General features: G+C 40.4%; 1 protein-coding gene across 1 annotated transcript; it reads right to left on the bottom strand.

The window, feature by feature from the left end:
- Positions 1-3,516: 3,516 nt before the first annotated feature.
- On the bottom strand, positions 3,517-11,490 carry slc25a25a (solute carrier family 25 member 25a). The gene is made up of 10 exons (XM_083912973.1): positions 11,265-11,490; positions 9,345-9,471; positions 9,151-9,238; positions 8,945-9,056; positions 7,388-7,546; positions 6,428-6,580; positions 6,228-6,335; positions 5,949-6,116; positions 5,623-5,773; positions 3,517-4,928 (listed from the first exon to the last, which is right to left on the bottom strand). The coding sequence occupies exons 1-10, from the start codon at positions 11,424-11,426 to the stop codon at positions 4,744-4,746; spliced, it is 1,413 nt and encodes a 470-aa protein (XP_083769099.1). The 5' UTR covers positions 11,427-11,490; the 3' UTR covers positions 3,517-4,743.
- Between the last annotated feature and the right edge of the window lie 2,216 nt (positions 11,491-13,706).

Below are 13,706 nucleotides of genomic sequence, written 5' to 3'. Positions count from 1 at the left end.
GGCGTAAAAAGACCAATATTCACCTCTGAGGTTGAATATATGAAGTGTAAAGTAGCAGAGAATGTAAACACCCCAGTGAAGTCTGAATGTGTACTTGAGTAAATGTACTTATAAAGCTAGAGGTCAGCTAATGTTATATAACAGCTCTACATGTGCATGTGCTGATCCCTTCCTGTTAGAGGATCCGTTTGCATTAATGCTGCATTAAATCTCCACAATCATAATATGGGATAAATCCTCGGGGTCACATGTGATCTAAGTTTACTGACATACTTTTACCCACACTATTTAACTAAACCACATCGTTTAATGAGTAACACAGTTTAGAATTGTCTCCAGGCAGAGAATGTTTCGCTTGTTTTATGCAAAACATTCAAATATATATTATAACACTCATATCACTGTTAAGCAGCCTGGAGGTTCATTCCTATTGTATAACTCATAAAGCCTCTGTCTTTTATGCATGTGAAGGTCGGGGTTCACTAAAATGATAAATAAAGAAATATCTTATATCCCAGCAGTGACATACAAATACAATAGAAATAAGAAAACCTTCAAGTATAATTAGTCTGAAAGTACTCTGGCAGGTTATAAAACAAATAAAAACTCAAATTGAATGATTTCAGTGTGTAGCTGTAAAAAGGAGACTGCATTCCAACTGTCAGGACACTGAACCACAGAACTAAACATAATTACTGAGGTGGAGACGTTTGGCTTTACACCGGCCTCGCTCCAGAGGAAGCCACTGATATATACATTTTATTTATATTTATATATGTATATGTATATATATATATGTATATAACAGAGGTAAAGGAAATACATTTGTATAAATACGGGACACTTGTGTGATTCCTGGAGAGTGATCAGGCTGAAATGAATTAGTAGGAGTAAAAAGGCAGAAAGTGAAGAAATACATGTTGTTCTACTACTTCTCTTATGTATGTGGAGATAGAAAAAAACAATGGTCACTGATATTATTATAATGGTAGTATTATTGTTAGAATTGTCATCATTAATGTAAACATTAGTGTAAACTTTACATATATAATAAGAAATGTTTATTCATTGTTTTTTTAATATTTATTTTGTTTTACCCTGAATAGTCTGTTTTAAGTGTGTGTGTGTGTGGGGGGGGGGGGGGGGTGTGTGGGGGGTGTAAATATTAATGTACTGTGCCAATAGAAAGTCATGATACCCTTTTTTTCAAGTCTTTATTAAATAGGAAAGACAGGAAATGGGGTGAGGGGGGGGCATGCAGGGAAGGGCCGCAGGTTCGACTCCGACATGCTGCCTCGAGGACCTTCAACCTCTTTATATGGGGCGACTGCTCTAACCACTGTGCCACCGGCCGCCCTCGTTGCCCTTTTGAAATAGTCACTTTTTTGTTTTACAGCCAGAAATGATAATGTGTATGTAAAGAATATATTTTTACACATTTTGCCATACAACATTCAAGTGGATTTTCTTTTTCAAAATTTATAAAGAATAATAAAAAAAAAAAATGAAAAACTAGAAAAGCATTGATGGAAAAGTGATGAGTCCCTTTAGAATAATCATTATAAACATTCTCAGGTTCAACCAATCACCTTCCAGATCACACACAAAGTTAATTTGCCTCCATCTGACATCACCTGTGGTGTTTTTGATTTGACTTTAGAATAAAATCAGCTGTTCCTTCGCTTTGACTTCAGAATAAAATCAGCTGTTCCTTTGATTTGACTTCAGAATAAAATCAGCTGTTCCTTTGATTTGACTACAGAATAAAATCAGCTGTTCCTTTGATTTGACTTTAGAATAAAATCAGCTGTTCCTTCGCTTTGACTTCAGAATAAAATCAGCTGTTCCTTCGCTTTGACTTCAGGATAAAATCAGCTGTTCCTTTGATTTGACTTCAGAATAAAATCAGCTGCTCCTTAGATTTGACTTCAGAATAAAATCAGCTGCTCCTTTGATTTGACTTCAGAATAAAATCAGCTGTTCCTTTGATTTGACTTCAGAATAAAATCAGTTGTTCCTTTGATTTGACTTCAGAATAAAATCAGCTGTTCCTTCGCTTTGACTTCAGGATAAAATCAGCTGTTCCTTTGATTTGACTTCAGAATAAAATCAGCTGCTCCTTAGATTTGACTTCAGAATAAAATCAGCTGCTCCTTAGATTTGACTTCAGAATAAAATCAGCTGTTCCTTTGATTTGACTTCAGAATAAAATCAGCTGTTCCTTTGATTTGACTTCAGAATAAAATCAGCTGTTCCTTTGATTTGACTTCTGAATAAAAATCAGCTGTTCCTTTGATTTGACTTCAGAATAAAATCAGCTGTTCCTTTGATTTGACTTCAGAATAAAAATCAGCTGTTCCTTTGATTTGACTTCAGAATAAAATCAGCTGTTCCTTTGATTTGACTTCAGAATAAAATCAGCTGTTCCTTTGATTTGACTTCAGAATAAAATCAGCTTTTCCTTTGATTTGACTTCAGAATAAAATCAGCTGTTCCTTTGATTTGACTTCAGAATAAAATCAGCTGTTCCTTTGATTTGACTTCAGAATAAAATCAGCTGTTCCTTTGATTTGACTTCAGAATAAAATCAGATGTTCCTTTGATTTGACTTCAGAATAAAATCAGCTGTTCCTTTGATTTGACTTCAGAATAAAATCAGCTGTTCCTTTGATTTGACTTCAGAATAAAATCAGCTGTTCCTTTGATTTGACTTCAGAATAAAATCAGCTGTTCCTTTGATTTGACTTCAGAATAAAATCAGCTGTTCTTGAGGAGTCCTCTCTTGGTAGTTCATGGTAACACAAAGGAGAATTCACCACGGTTGGAACGATGCTTTCAAAAGAGCTCCAGGATAAAGTTGTGGATAGGCACAAGTTAGGAGAAGGATATAAAAGATTTCAAAGGCTTTAACTCTCCCTCTGAGGACCGCTCAGAGTATTGTCCAGAAGTGGAGGCATATGGATAAGCCTGTGAATGTTCTCATGTGTCCAGGTCATCGTTCTCCTCAAAGCAATGTCAGTCAAAAGCAACTGGACTTGGTTATTTGTCTAGGAAGACGTTTCACCTCTCATCCAAGAGGCTTCATCAGTTCATGTACGCATCTGACCAGGCTGGGACTTAACCTCTCACAAGGAGTATGGATCCACCCAGACCTGGTCTAGATCAGGCAGCCCCTCCAAACTGGAGGACAGAGCCAGGAAAAGACTGATCAGGGAAGCTGCCAAGAGGCCCATGGTGACCTTGGAGGAGTTAAAGTCCTAATGGCAGTTGGTCGATATGTGCATGTGACAACAATTTCACAAGATCTACATGTGACAGGGTGGAGAGAAAGAGAAAGAAGCCTCTGCTGAAATAAATGACTCAGAGTCTAGTCAAGTTTTAGTAGAGTCCTATTATTACTTTCCAAAACAGTGAAACTAAAAAGCACCATTAAAACAACAAAGATGAAACTGAATAGTCACATCTCATAACTTCTTAAATCTGTACAGAAATGAAGACAAAGACTCAACATTACAAGAATTTGCATTTTATTTGCTTCAAATGGTCCATTAAAACAAGACTAAAAGTCATTCTTCTTTACAAAAGAATTAAATCCATATGTCTGGATTGATATGACATTCATTCAGAGGCCCTTCCAGCATTTATTAAAGTGCATGATGTCGCTCATCTTTTCCAAAGCCCTTGTTTTTCCCCCATGTAAGAATGTGAAAACTAACAAAACCACTGTGTGCTTTTTCTGTGAATTAAACAACAACCTGCCCTTTGAACCTGAGGTGAACATTAAGACATTTACGGTTAAACAGGGCCAACACCTGCTCACATTAACTGACATGATTTTTCTGTTGCTCAAACATCAGCTACAGTGACTCCTGAGTACAAACCGCAAGCTTGTTTTCTCCTAACATTTCAGACAACCACGTTTAGTGTTCCGAAGCCACTCGTTTAAGGCTGTTGCCCACTCTGAATACAAATCACTGCATTTAAAACTGTTATCAAATCGCACATTTGGCTCTTCTGCAGCACTGTCAGTCCTCTCTCTCCTACACAATAAAAACAATAAATACAGGACAGATGGAAATAAATACTCCGGTCTGTCATTCACAAAACCCTTACATCTGTTCATTCATTCTTTCGGGACAGGGGTGGAGAGAGATCAAACTCACATGTGCAAAATCCTCCTGTTAAGGAACAAAAACATTTCCTCCTATAGGCAGAAGTGTTAAATATTAAAGCGCCTATTAATGCTATATCTGCCGTGTAAATAGTACTCAGAGCATCTTGGTTTTAGTAGAGTTGCGTAATACTGTTGTGCTCATCTTAGAAACGACCAAAGCCTTCAAATGTCACACCAACACGAAAAAAAACAAAAAACAGGACGTTTTGCTCCGGCACCAAAGTGGCAGGAAGAGCAAAAAAACAACCTTTGGTCCCCGATTCTACAGATCATTCACATCCCTCGCGTTTCTCCTTTCAGCTCTCAACACTTTTTTATAAAAACATAAATAGCAGCAGCATGAGCTCACAGAGTCCATATCCTCCACCTTGGCCTTTCCTGACGTGCGGTGTCCCTTCTCGCCTTTCGTCAGCTGACATTCACAGAATGAGATCGCTCCACGAACCCCCAGAGGGCCCACTGGGATTCCATAGCATGTAGTGGTGTGAGGAAGGGAGGGAGGTCAGGGGGTGAGGGTCACTCGTCACATTAAAGCTTCATTAAGTAACGTGACAGTGGGAGGGGGAGTTTCAGCGTGATTTCACTCCCAGCTGTGTCTTCATGTGCTCGTACACCACGTAGCTGATGCTGACGGCGGGGATCACTTTGAGGAAGTTGGGGGCCAGGCCCCTGTAGAGCCCCGTGGGGCCCTCGGTCTGCAGGATCTGTCTGAAGAGACCCGTCATGGTCACCTGCTGGCTGCCTCCTGACGCAGCTGCAATGATAAAGACAGGTTACCCTTCGATTACAGGAGAAATTACATTACTATTTAACATGACTAGCTTTCTTTTATTATTCTTAACATTTATTTCTCCCTCATTTCATTTTAAATAATTACTAATTATTATTTTCATGCTATATCACTTTTAGAATGTTAATGCTTTATTTTATTATTTTCATGCTGTATTACAATTATTATTATGCATTTTTAATTTCATCATGATTATAGCTCAGGTCCACAACAAAAAAAATGTTATTAATGTGAGAAAAAAAAAAGGCCAAACATGAAGTTACAGGTTCGCAAATGTAATAATTATTTGCTGCTTTTCTTTTGGTTAAAAGTAAATGAAATACTTTTGAATGTTTTAAGATAATTTATAAAGCAGACAATTCAGAAGACAATAAGCAGATTCGTTTATCATGAAAGATTTCCCACACTAGTTACATTTACCAGAAACCAGTAAGGATATCAGTTCAATATCTGCCCTTTTATTGGCCAATAGAATCATTGAATCCTGTCATAAACCTCTGATATGAACAGCCCTCCCTTTACCACAGAAACATTAAAAACAGGTGTGGTCCTTTAAAAAGGAGGGACTTCTACGTCAAATAACATTTTAATGCTCCATGTGTCATTTTTCCCCAGAAAACTATATTAGTATTATTAAAAAGGTGGAAGAGGGCCTCACCTTGTGCTTGCATGCGGGTGCGGACAAGAGCCAGAGGATAACTGGCGAGCTGGCCGCAGGTGCTGGACACAGTGCCGCAGGCCAGCAGGATGAGTACGCCGGGGTTGGCGCTGTTGGTGCCGTACTGCTGCAGGTAGTGGTTCTTCAGTGTCTGAAGAAGGAAAAGAAGAGATTTAGATACTCAGTCGTGTCTTTTGGTGCATTAACAATAAACAGCAAATGTGTTGAATTTGCAGCTGAAAAGATTAACACTCTTGCTCTGATTCGAAGCTACATCACAATAACAGAAGGTTTTATGGCTAAAGAATGAAGATGTAAATGCTCACCTCGTACACCGCCAGGTCGATGCCAGCGTAGGGGATGATGCCCAACATGTTGGGGACGTAGCCTTTATAAAATGCTCTGAGTCCTTCTCTTCTGAAAATCTGCTTCGCACAGTCTGAGATACCAGCGTACTGCCCTGTCATCCTCAGAGCCAGCCGGGTTTTCAGGACCTGGGGGGCAGAAAATGTCATGATTTATGGAACAGTTTAGTATAGAGAGTTCCTGAATATGGATCTGTTAGCTAGTATTTGTATAATTCATGTAATCCAGCTGATATTCACCTCCATGGGGTAGATTGTGCTCTGGGCGATTACTCCGGCCAGAGACCCGGCAACAAACCGCTCCACGATGCTCACAGTGTCCTTCTCGCTGCAGATTAATTGTTTAATCTGGAGAAGACGATTGAGAAAGAAAATCACATTAAACACACGAACAATCACACACTATACACATTGAGTACATTAAGAGCCATTTCTCATACCTGCTCATACGCCATGAACTTGAGGGCCGTTTCAGGGGCGATTTTGATTATGTTCACTCCGTTTCCGCGCCACAGCGACCGCATACCGCCCTCTTTGATCATCTGCATCATCCCGCTCATAATGCACATGTTGTTGGTTCGGGATCCATAAACCTGAGGGGGAAGAAGTCGTCATTTAAGAGACAATCAGCACACTATTCCGAGATTTGACTGGATTACTATGGCTGGTGAAATAATGAAGATGATGGTTGAATTTTGGGTTGAATCGTGGAGCTGTGCCATGTAGAGCGAGGGTTGAGTTTTCACCCAAAAACTAGGCCCGTTTAATTAACCATGAGGGAAAATAACCAAAGCATATAAACTCTTAATCGGCTGGGGCTCAAAGTCGACTCTTCACCAGACAACTGACGCACACCAGGTTCACTGACCCAGATTGTGAAGCCACACAGTTAGACCTTCATCTCATTGATGACGCTGACACTAACGCGGCAAAGGGTGTGACACCTGCATGAGCGCGGTCATTGGTTGGCAGAGTGGCCTGGCTTTGACATACAACCAGCACCTGGACTCTGGCCCCCCCTACTCCTACACACACACACACCTGTTAAACATTAAACCATTTACAGCCCTTAGGTAACCCAGTCTTGAGCAATTGTTACTTCATAATTGTGACACCTGCAGTTATGAAAGAAGCTTAATTATGGCCTCAGAGAAGCTCAATTCAAATGCAATTTATAAAAAAATGTTTTTTTTAGGTTTAAATCTCTTGATTCAACTTAAAAATTGAGCATGTTTAATCATGATGCACCTTCCATCAAAACAGCTGACAACCGGGTCATCGTCCTTCAAACACACTGTCCGGCTCCCAGACTCTCCACCTGGCCTGGACACCATAACTTTCCCCAGCTTCAGCACCACTTTAAACAAACAAAGTTTAAGCTGCCATGTTAGTCGTCTCACCTGCATCATGACTTTGAGTCGATCCAGGGGTGCGGTGCACGTCCTCGAAACCGCGCCAGCTCCTCCACCTGCCACCAGGTGCCTCCACCACATCCCGGTCTGCTTCTCCTCTATAGTAAACTCATCGGGTACCATCAAGTTCTCACCCACATCAAATATCTGCCAAGAATAGAGACATGAATGATTAGGGATGGATACAAGTAAGTGGAGAACAAGAAGCCTCTTTTAACTTTTAGAACATTTGTTTTAGCGTTCTCTCCAAAAGAGACTTGGTAGAGGTGGATGTCACATGGACAGCCTTTAGATGTTTTAGGAGAAGTTAGTTTGTTTTCACCACCACCTGCCATCATGTAGAGTTCCTAACATTTTTCTTGTTGGCAGCACAAGTCACCGGTAAATGGTCAACCAGCGTGACTGTCATTGAGCACAAAGTTTGTTTTCACAGATGGCGGTCGAGATTTAACTGATTAACTGAGCATGGACACACTGTACTGCTCTGAAATCTGAGTCATAATGTTAATGGCGCTCAACGGACAAAAGGGTAAAGTCTATACGGAGACAAAATGATCTGGGTCAGGAGCAGAACACCGACATATATATATGTTACAAGTGGATCCGTTTAAACCTTTTAAAATGCAACTTCACATGTAGAAATTCATAATTATCACAAAAAAGCTGAGCTGAATGACAATCTTCTTTTCAAATAAGATCCTCCTGTTTTTTTTTCTGTGAAATTTATTTTTGATTTATCATAGGTTACAGAATTTTATTGAGCCTATTAATTGCCCTTCTCCAATTAGACGGCATCAGCAACCTCCTTGTTGTAAATAGCTGGTTGGGGGTCTTAATGTCCCTTGAGGACACGCTGGCCATGCTGCAGGGATTCAGTCTGTGGCCACACATCGCATTAAACATCTGATTTTGTGCACACTGGAAATGACCCAGCAGGTCATGTTTCACCAGTAATTTGGCTGTGTTCTGCTTGGCCTCACAGGAGGGGTAACTCCAGCACTATTTTTAGCTGCATCAGTGTCCTCTGTGCAAACTTGAGGCTGCTGGATTTGATGCGACTTGTACAACACCTCAAAGTCACATGAGTCTCCTGTGATAGCAGAACTACATCAGCCCAGCCTCCACCTGCTCTCTTTTACATAACAGCCAGATAAAGTATGAACAAATCCTTCCGACATAATCCCCCCCGAAATGGGACCAATTCCTTTCATAGCTTAATGGGGCTTAATTGCTGACGTACGACTTGTGCTGATAAAGGCTTTCAGGGAATTTGCTCTTCAATCGACCTGTTTTTCCCCAGACACCAGGAAGGTACAACACCCTCTGAACTTTGATTAGTTCCAGAGCAATACTGTTATCACACCCAAGGATGGGGGGGGGGGTAAGACATCAGGTTTCTGTAACACCAACATCTGATACCAAGAGAAGAATTCTCTAGTTGTTTCCACACTAACTTTTTTTAAACTATCAATTCAACTTCCCTGTTTAGGTTCTGTCTCTATATCAGTTCCCTTTTGTGGTTTAAGTGCAGACTGATTAACTAACCGTGGAGTGCTTCCAGTAGAGGATGATCTCAGGAATGTTCTCCGTTTTCTCCACCATGGCATACTTGCTCCAGTCTTTACTGCTGATTGTTATCATTCCGTTCTTATCCATGCTTTAAAAAAAGAAAAGAAAAAACAAACATAAAATTGAGACCCTTAATCTAACAATCCATGAATGGCTGAAACAGACAGATGAAATAAAAGTACCTCTTAAGGGCTTTCTCTGCATGCTGTGGGGAAATATGCACACCAAGGTCCTGAAGAGACTGCATGAACTCCTTAGGATCAACGTGGCCTTAAAAAGGAAACAAAGACAAGTTGTAAGAAATGTATCATTCTGTGGGTGAACTACTGACAGAAGCAACCAGGCGAGCGCTGGCACATCTGAGGCGGCCTCATACCTGCATTCTTCCTGTTGAGGCTTTTCACCACAAGCTTCAGGTCTTTCTCATAGTCTTGCAGATAGTGAACAAACTCGTCAAAGTCCAGCTGTCCATCTGCATTGTGTTGTTCCCTCTTTAGGGTTTTCTGCAAGGAAGAAAAAGAAACACATAGGGAATGAGATGAGGCACTTTGTAATAAGGCAAGTAAGAAGACAGAGGGGAGTTTGAATAATAAGGGTCGCTGGGAGACAGAGTTCCACTGTAATTATTTTTTCACATGGTTTCAGAGAGAAACCACAGGAGCAGACTATATCTTGCAGTGGTACGCAGACAAGTAATTTGTGCTAACACACCCAAATAATTTACAGTCACTTATGAATCAGGTACAGCAAGTTGTGAAATAATACTCTCTGTCTGAGTGCCGTCCTGAATACGGCTGTTTTAAACAAGGTGGACTGGTTGGCTTGTGTTTCATGACCTCACTGGACAGCACCATGACCCATTTGCTAAGCTGAAAATGCTCTTGGCATTCTTGAATGACGTCCATTTCAGAGGTAATTAGGTAGTAACCGGTCTATCTTTGACCTCAACCAAAAGCCGCTCCGCCGACAAATTTAATCCAGTCTAAGCTTGAAGCTCCCGAGTTAAAAGAAGATAGGGACACCGGCACTCGTCCAGAGTACAGGCCAACAGAGCAGATACCTGACCCTGCTGTCCACAGTACACGAGGCATATGACTGTAATGATACTCTGCGAGACATTCTGCGCTCCCCTGAAATGCACAATAAACTACCTGCACAAATGCATTAATGTGACTCACAGCCAGGAAAAGGGGAATGTTGTGTCACTAAATTTACTCCATTGATATTCCTGCACTACAGGACACATGTTGTTCTTACTGCTATGTCCCCATCACTTCATAAACAAAAAAAAACTGTTAACTAACTTGGGTGCAAAGAACTGAAACAGCTGACAGGCCAGTGTCCAATTGATTTCAGATGGAGCATGAGCCAGTTTAACCTCTCAGCACTGAAATCTAGGTTCAGTTTGACAGTTTCGACTGTTAGTAACAAGACTTTATTAACCCCAGTGGGAGAAATGTGCATGTAACAGCAAATCAAGAAAGCCCTAAGAGTTAGAGAACAGATATGCTTTATATTTGGAAGCAGACAAAGCAGCCACATATGTCTAGTTGCCTGACTTGCGTTGAGCTTGTGTCTTTGTTTGCTTTTCTCTACAGCAACAAGTGAGAAAATGTACTGCCAGATGTACTAATTTAGTTCTGGTGGGCACATGGGATTTGATGAAATACAGTGTACTGTAAAAAAACGCAATAACAGAAAGACAGGAAAAAGAGAGTGTAATTGACATTAAAAGAAATAACAAAACTTATATATCAAATAATTTGTAAGTAACAAGTCTTTATTAACCCCAAATATTGCAATGCCCGAATTGTTAGAGTTTACATTTGACAACTGCTAATTTGCGCATTTGAGGCTATGCTACGAAATAAATGCATAAATTCCTTATTAGGGTGGATTTTCTCTGAATGAATGAATGACAGTCAGCGCGCGCATGTGGTTCAGTTTCTGTTTTTTAAACTCATGGAAATTATATATTACTATTGGACAGGCGGAAACTAACTAGCTTTTGCATTAACTAAGGTCAAAAATGTATAAAGTCGTAAAAAAATAGTTTTTACGCCAACATTAAAAAATGTTCTCGTGGCGACTTTTCCAGAAGCCGGTCAGGTTTGCGGCCTAGTCGTAAGGCTTCACTACCCCAAAGCTAATCCTTCCGGCGCCCGGGAAAAAAGGATTTACTGACGGTTAGAGTAACGAGATCTAAAGACGTAGGTGACTATAAATGGCGAACAGACTGTGTTGACATACAAAGCGATAAAAAAGTTCGTGTTTTTAGTGGGGTTTTTCCGCTCACCTTCCGCCATTTTTGGTAGGCTGAAAACTCCTGTGACGGCAGCAGCACGCTCAGTTGGTTAAAGAGAGACTTCAGCTCCGACGGCAGCCCGTTAGACTCAAAGTATTCCACTTCAACCGTGTCTGAGTTGGACACGGGGACGTAAAGGCACAGGCCGAGCATGTTTGGCTTCGGAAAATTAAAAAGAAACTACAATAAATAAATAAATACAATCACCAAGGCGTGTCTCCTCCACGGACTAAGACTGAAATGCCGGTAAGGGAAAAAACGCCGGCTTCTAAAGAATGCCACGAAGGTCGCGCCCCTTCCCGGAATAGCTCTACGTAATTGGCTGTCCCGCCGGCCACAGTGACGTCACGTTACTACCGACCAATCGCTGAGGCCACCCATTGATGGCTCGGCTTGGTCCCGCCTTCTTCTTGTGTAATGAAACGTAAAAAAGACCAGCCAATCCCAGCCCTGCTTTCATCCAGCATGTGAAAGATTGACCAATCCTGTGTATTGTTTCATTCAAACTGTGGCAGAAGCGGACAAAAGAGGCTGCTAGAAATTGTAATTGTAGAAATGACCTTCTACAATTACTGATATAAATAAAATGTAATTACAAAATGGTATATTGTTTTAATCCCAATAATACTATGGGGTTCATAATAATTGACTTTATTTCTTTCTGTCATAATATGCAAATAACACAAAATCAAGAACTATAAATTACATGCATAATGTGCGGCTGTGGATCAGAGGTAGAGCGGATCGTCTTCCATTCGAGAGATTGGGGATTCGATCCCCGGCTCCTCCGGTCCGCATATCGAAGTGTTCTTGGGCTGGACACTGAACCCTGAATTGCTCCCCGTGCTGCGCATGGGTGTGTAAATGTGGTGTGAATGGTTAGATTAGAGGGTATGTAGATTTCCACTGCCATCAGTGTGAATGGATGAATGTAGTGTGAAAGCACCTTGAGTAGTCAGAAGACTATAAAGGTGCCATAGAAGTACAAGTCCATTTACCATGATAAGAAGTCTTTATTTGAAAAGTACCTTTTAAAACAAACAAAATAAAAAATATGACAATATCTACATGTCCAAAATAATCTGTTTGCTAGATGTTAATTAAAGAGAAAGTTACAACCTGTTCGGGGTCCTGGGGCAAATATTTATATTTATAGTCAGACCACGACTGATCCTGACAGGGCCACAACATAAGCTAATAATGCAGGGCCTGCCTCCATTTATTTTGTACTTCAATCATGCAAGTTCACAAATAATGCAGTGCAATTAATTATAAAAAATGCATGGAAAATAAAAATTTTAACCTTAAATAGACCCAGAAAAATGGTATACTTTATGTGTCATTATTAACTTTTAAGCATCTTCATTTATTATTATTTTTCAGGTCAAAAATGAATCATGAATGCTTTATGCTGGTTTCAGTTCAGTCTTCATTGTCACAGACACATCAAAACAGACTTACCCATCAGTTACACATGAAAAGAAACTCACCACAGTGATAAAAAGGTAAAAACATGTCAAATCAATGGACAAGTTTTTATTTTAACCAATAGTGAGTGAGTTTAAGAAAACCCCACTCTCCATCTGTTCCCTCACTTCATTTCTGCTACTTCAGTCTCACTTAAACACCTTCTGCATGTCATATTTCACTTTTTACGTCTTTTCCTTTTGAGAAGCTAAAATGCTGCAGTCTCTGCAGCATTTTATCCGTGTTGATGTTCCTGCAGACACTGTTACATAATGTGATTTGGCCGCTGATTGTAGTGATATCTAAGCCTGATGGCTCTATAAAAACCAACCGACAGGCTGCAGGATGAAGGCTGCAGAGATAAACTGGGACACCAGATGAGCGCCAAAAGGTGCTGAAGGTACGCCAAGTGCTGCCATGAGCTGAAGCCCAGAGGCTGTCAGCTGGTCCTGTCTGGGTTTGCATACGACACACACACGCACGCACACACACACACACACACACTGTGTTTACTAAGGTCACTTTTGGGGATAGACTTACATTAAATTCCTGGGGACTTATTCCAACTCTAACAACTACGTGCCTAACCTTTACTTTAAAGGGCTCAGTTCCTAACACTTTAAATCACCAAACTCACACAATAACACAAACAAACGAACCGATTTCAGCAGTAGAAAAGTAACTCCTGCGTTCTGTGAGGTAAAATTACTGTTTTTGTCAATGGACTCTGGTGGCATTGAAGAGAGCTATCTAAATAACAGATAATAAATGATTTAAACTAATATTACTTTCTTATGTGTCTAAAATGTGTTTACCTGCTGCCTTATCCACAGCAGGACATTTCTGTGAACTATCCCCTTGACCTGTCTTCAAAATTGTCCTTGAGTAAATGTAGAATACATGTAGTGCAATAAAAAGTAATTGCAGTAGTGGAGCGTAACTAAGTACAGTTACTCAAGTACTTAT

The sequence above is a fragment of the Echiichthys vipera genome (genome assembly GCF_963691815.1).
Source record: "Echiichthys vipera genome assembly, chromosome: 4".
Classification (NCBI taxonomy): domain Eukaryota; kingdom Metazoa; phylum Chordata; class Actinopteri; order Perciformes; family Trachinidae; genus Echiichthys; species Echiichthys vipera.
This window is presented reverse-complemented; position numbering and strand designations above follow the sequence as displayed.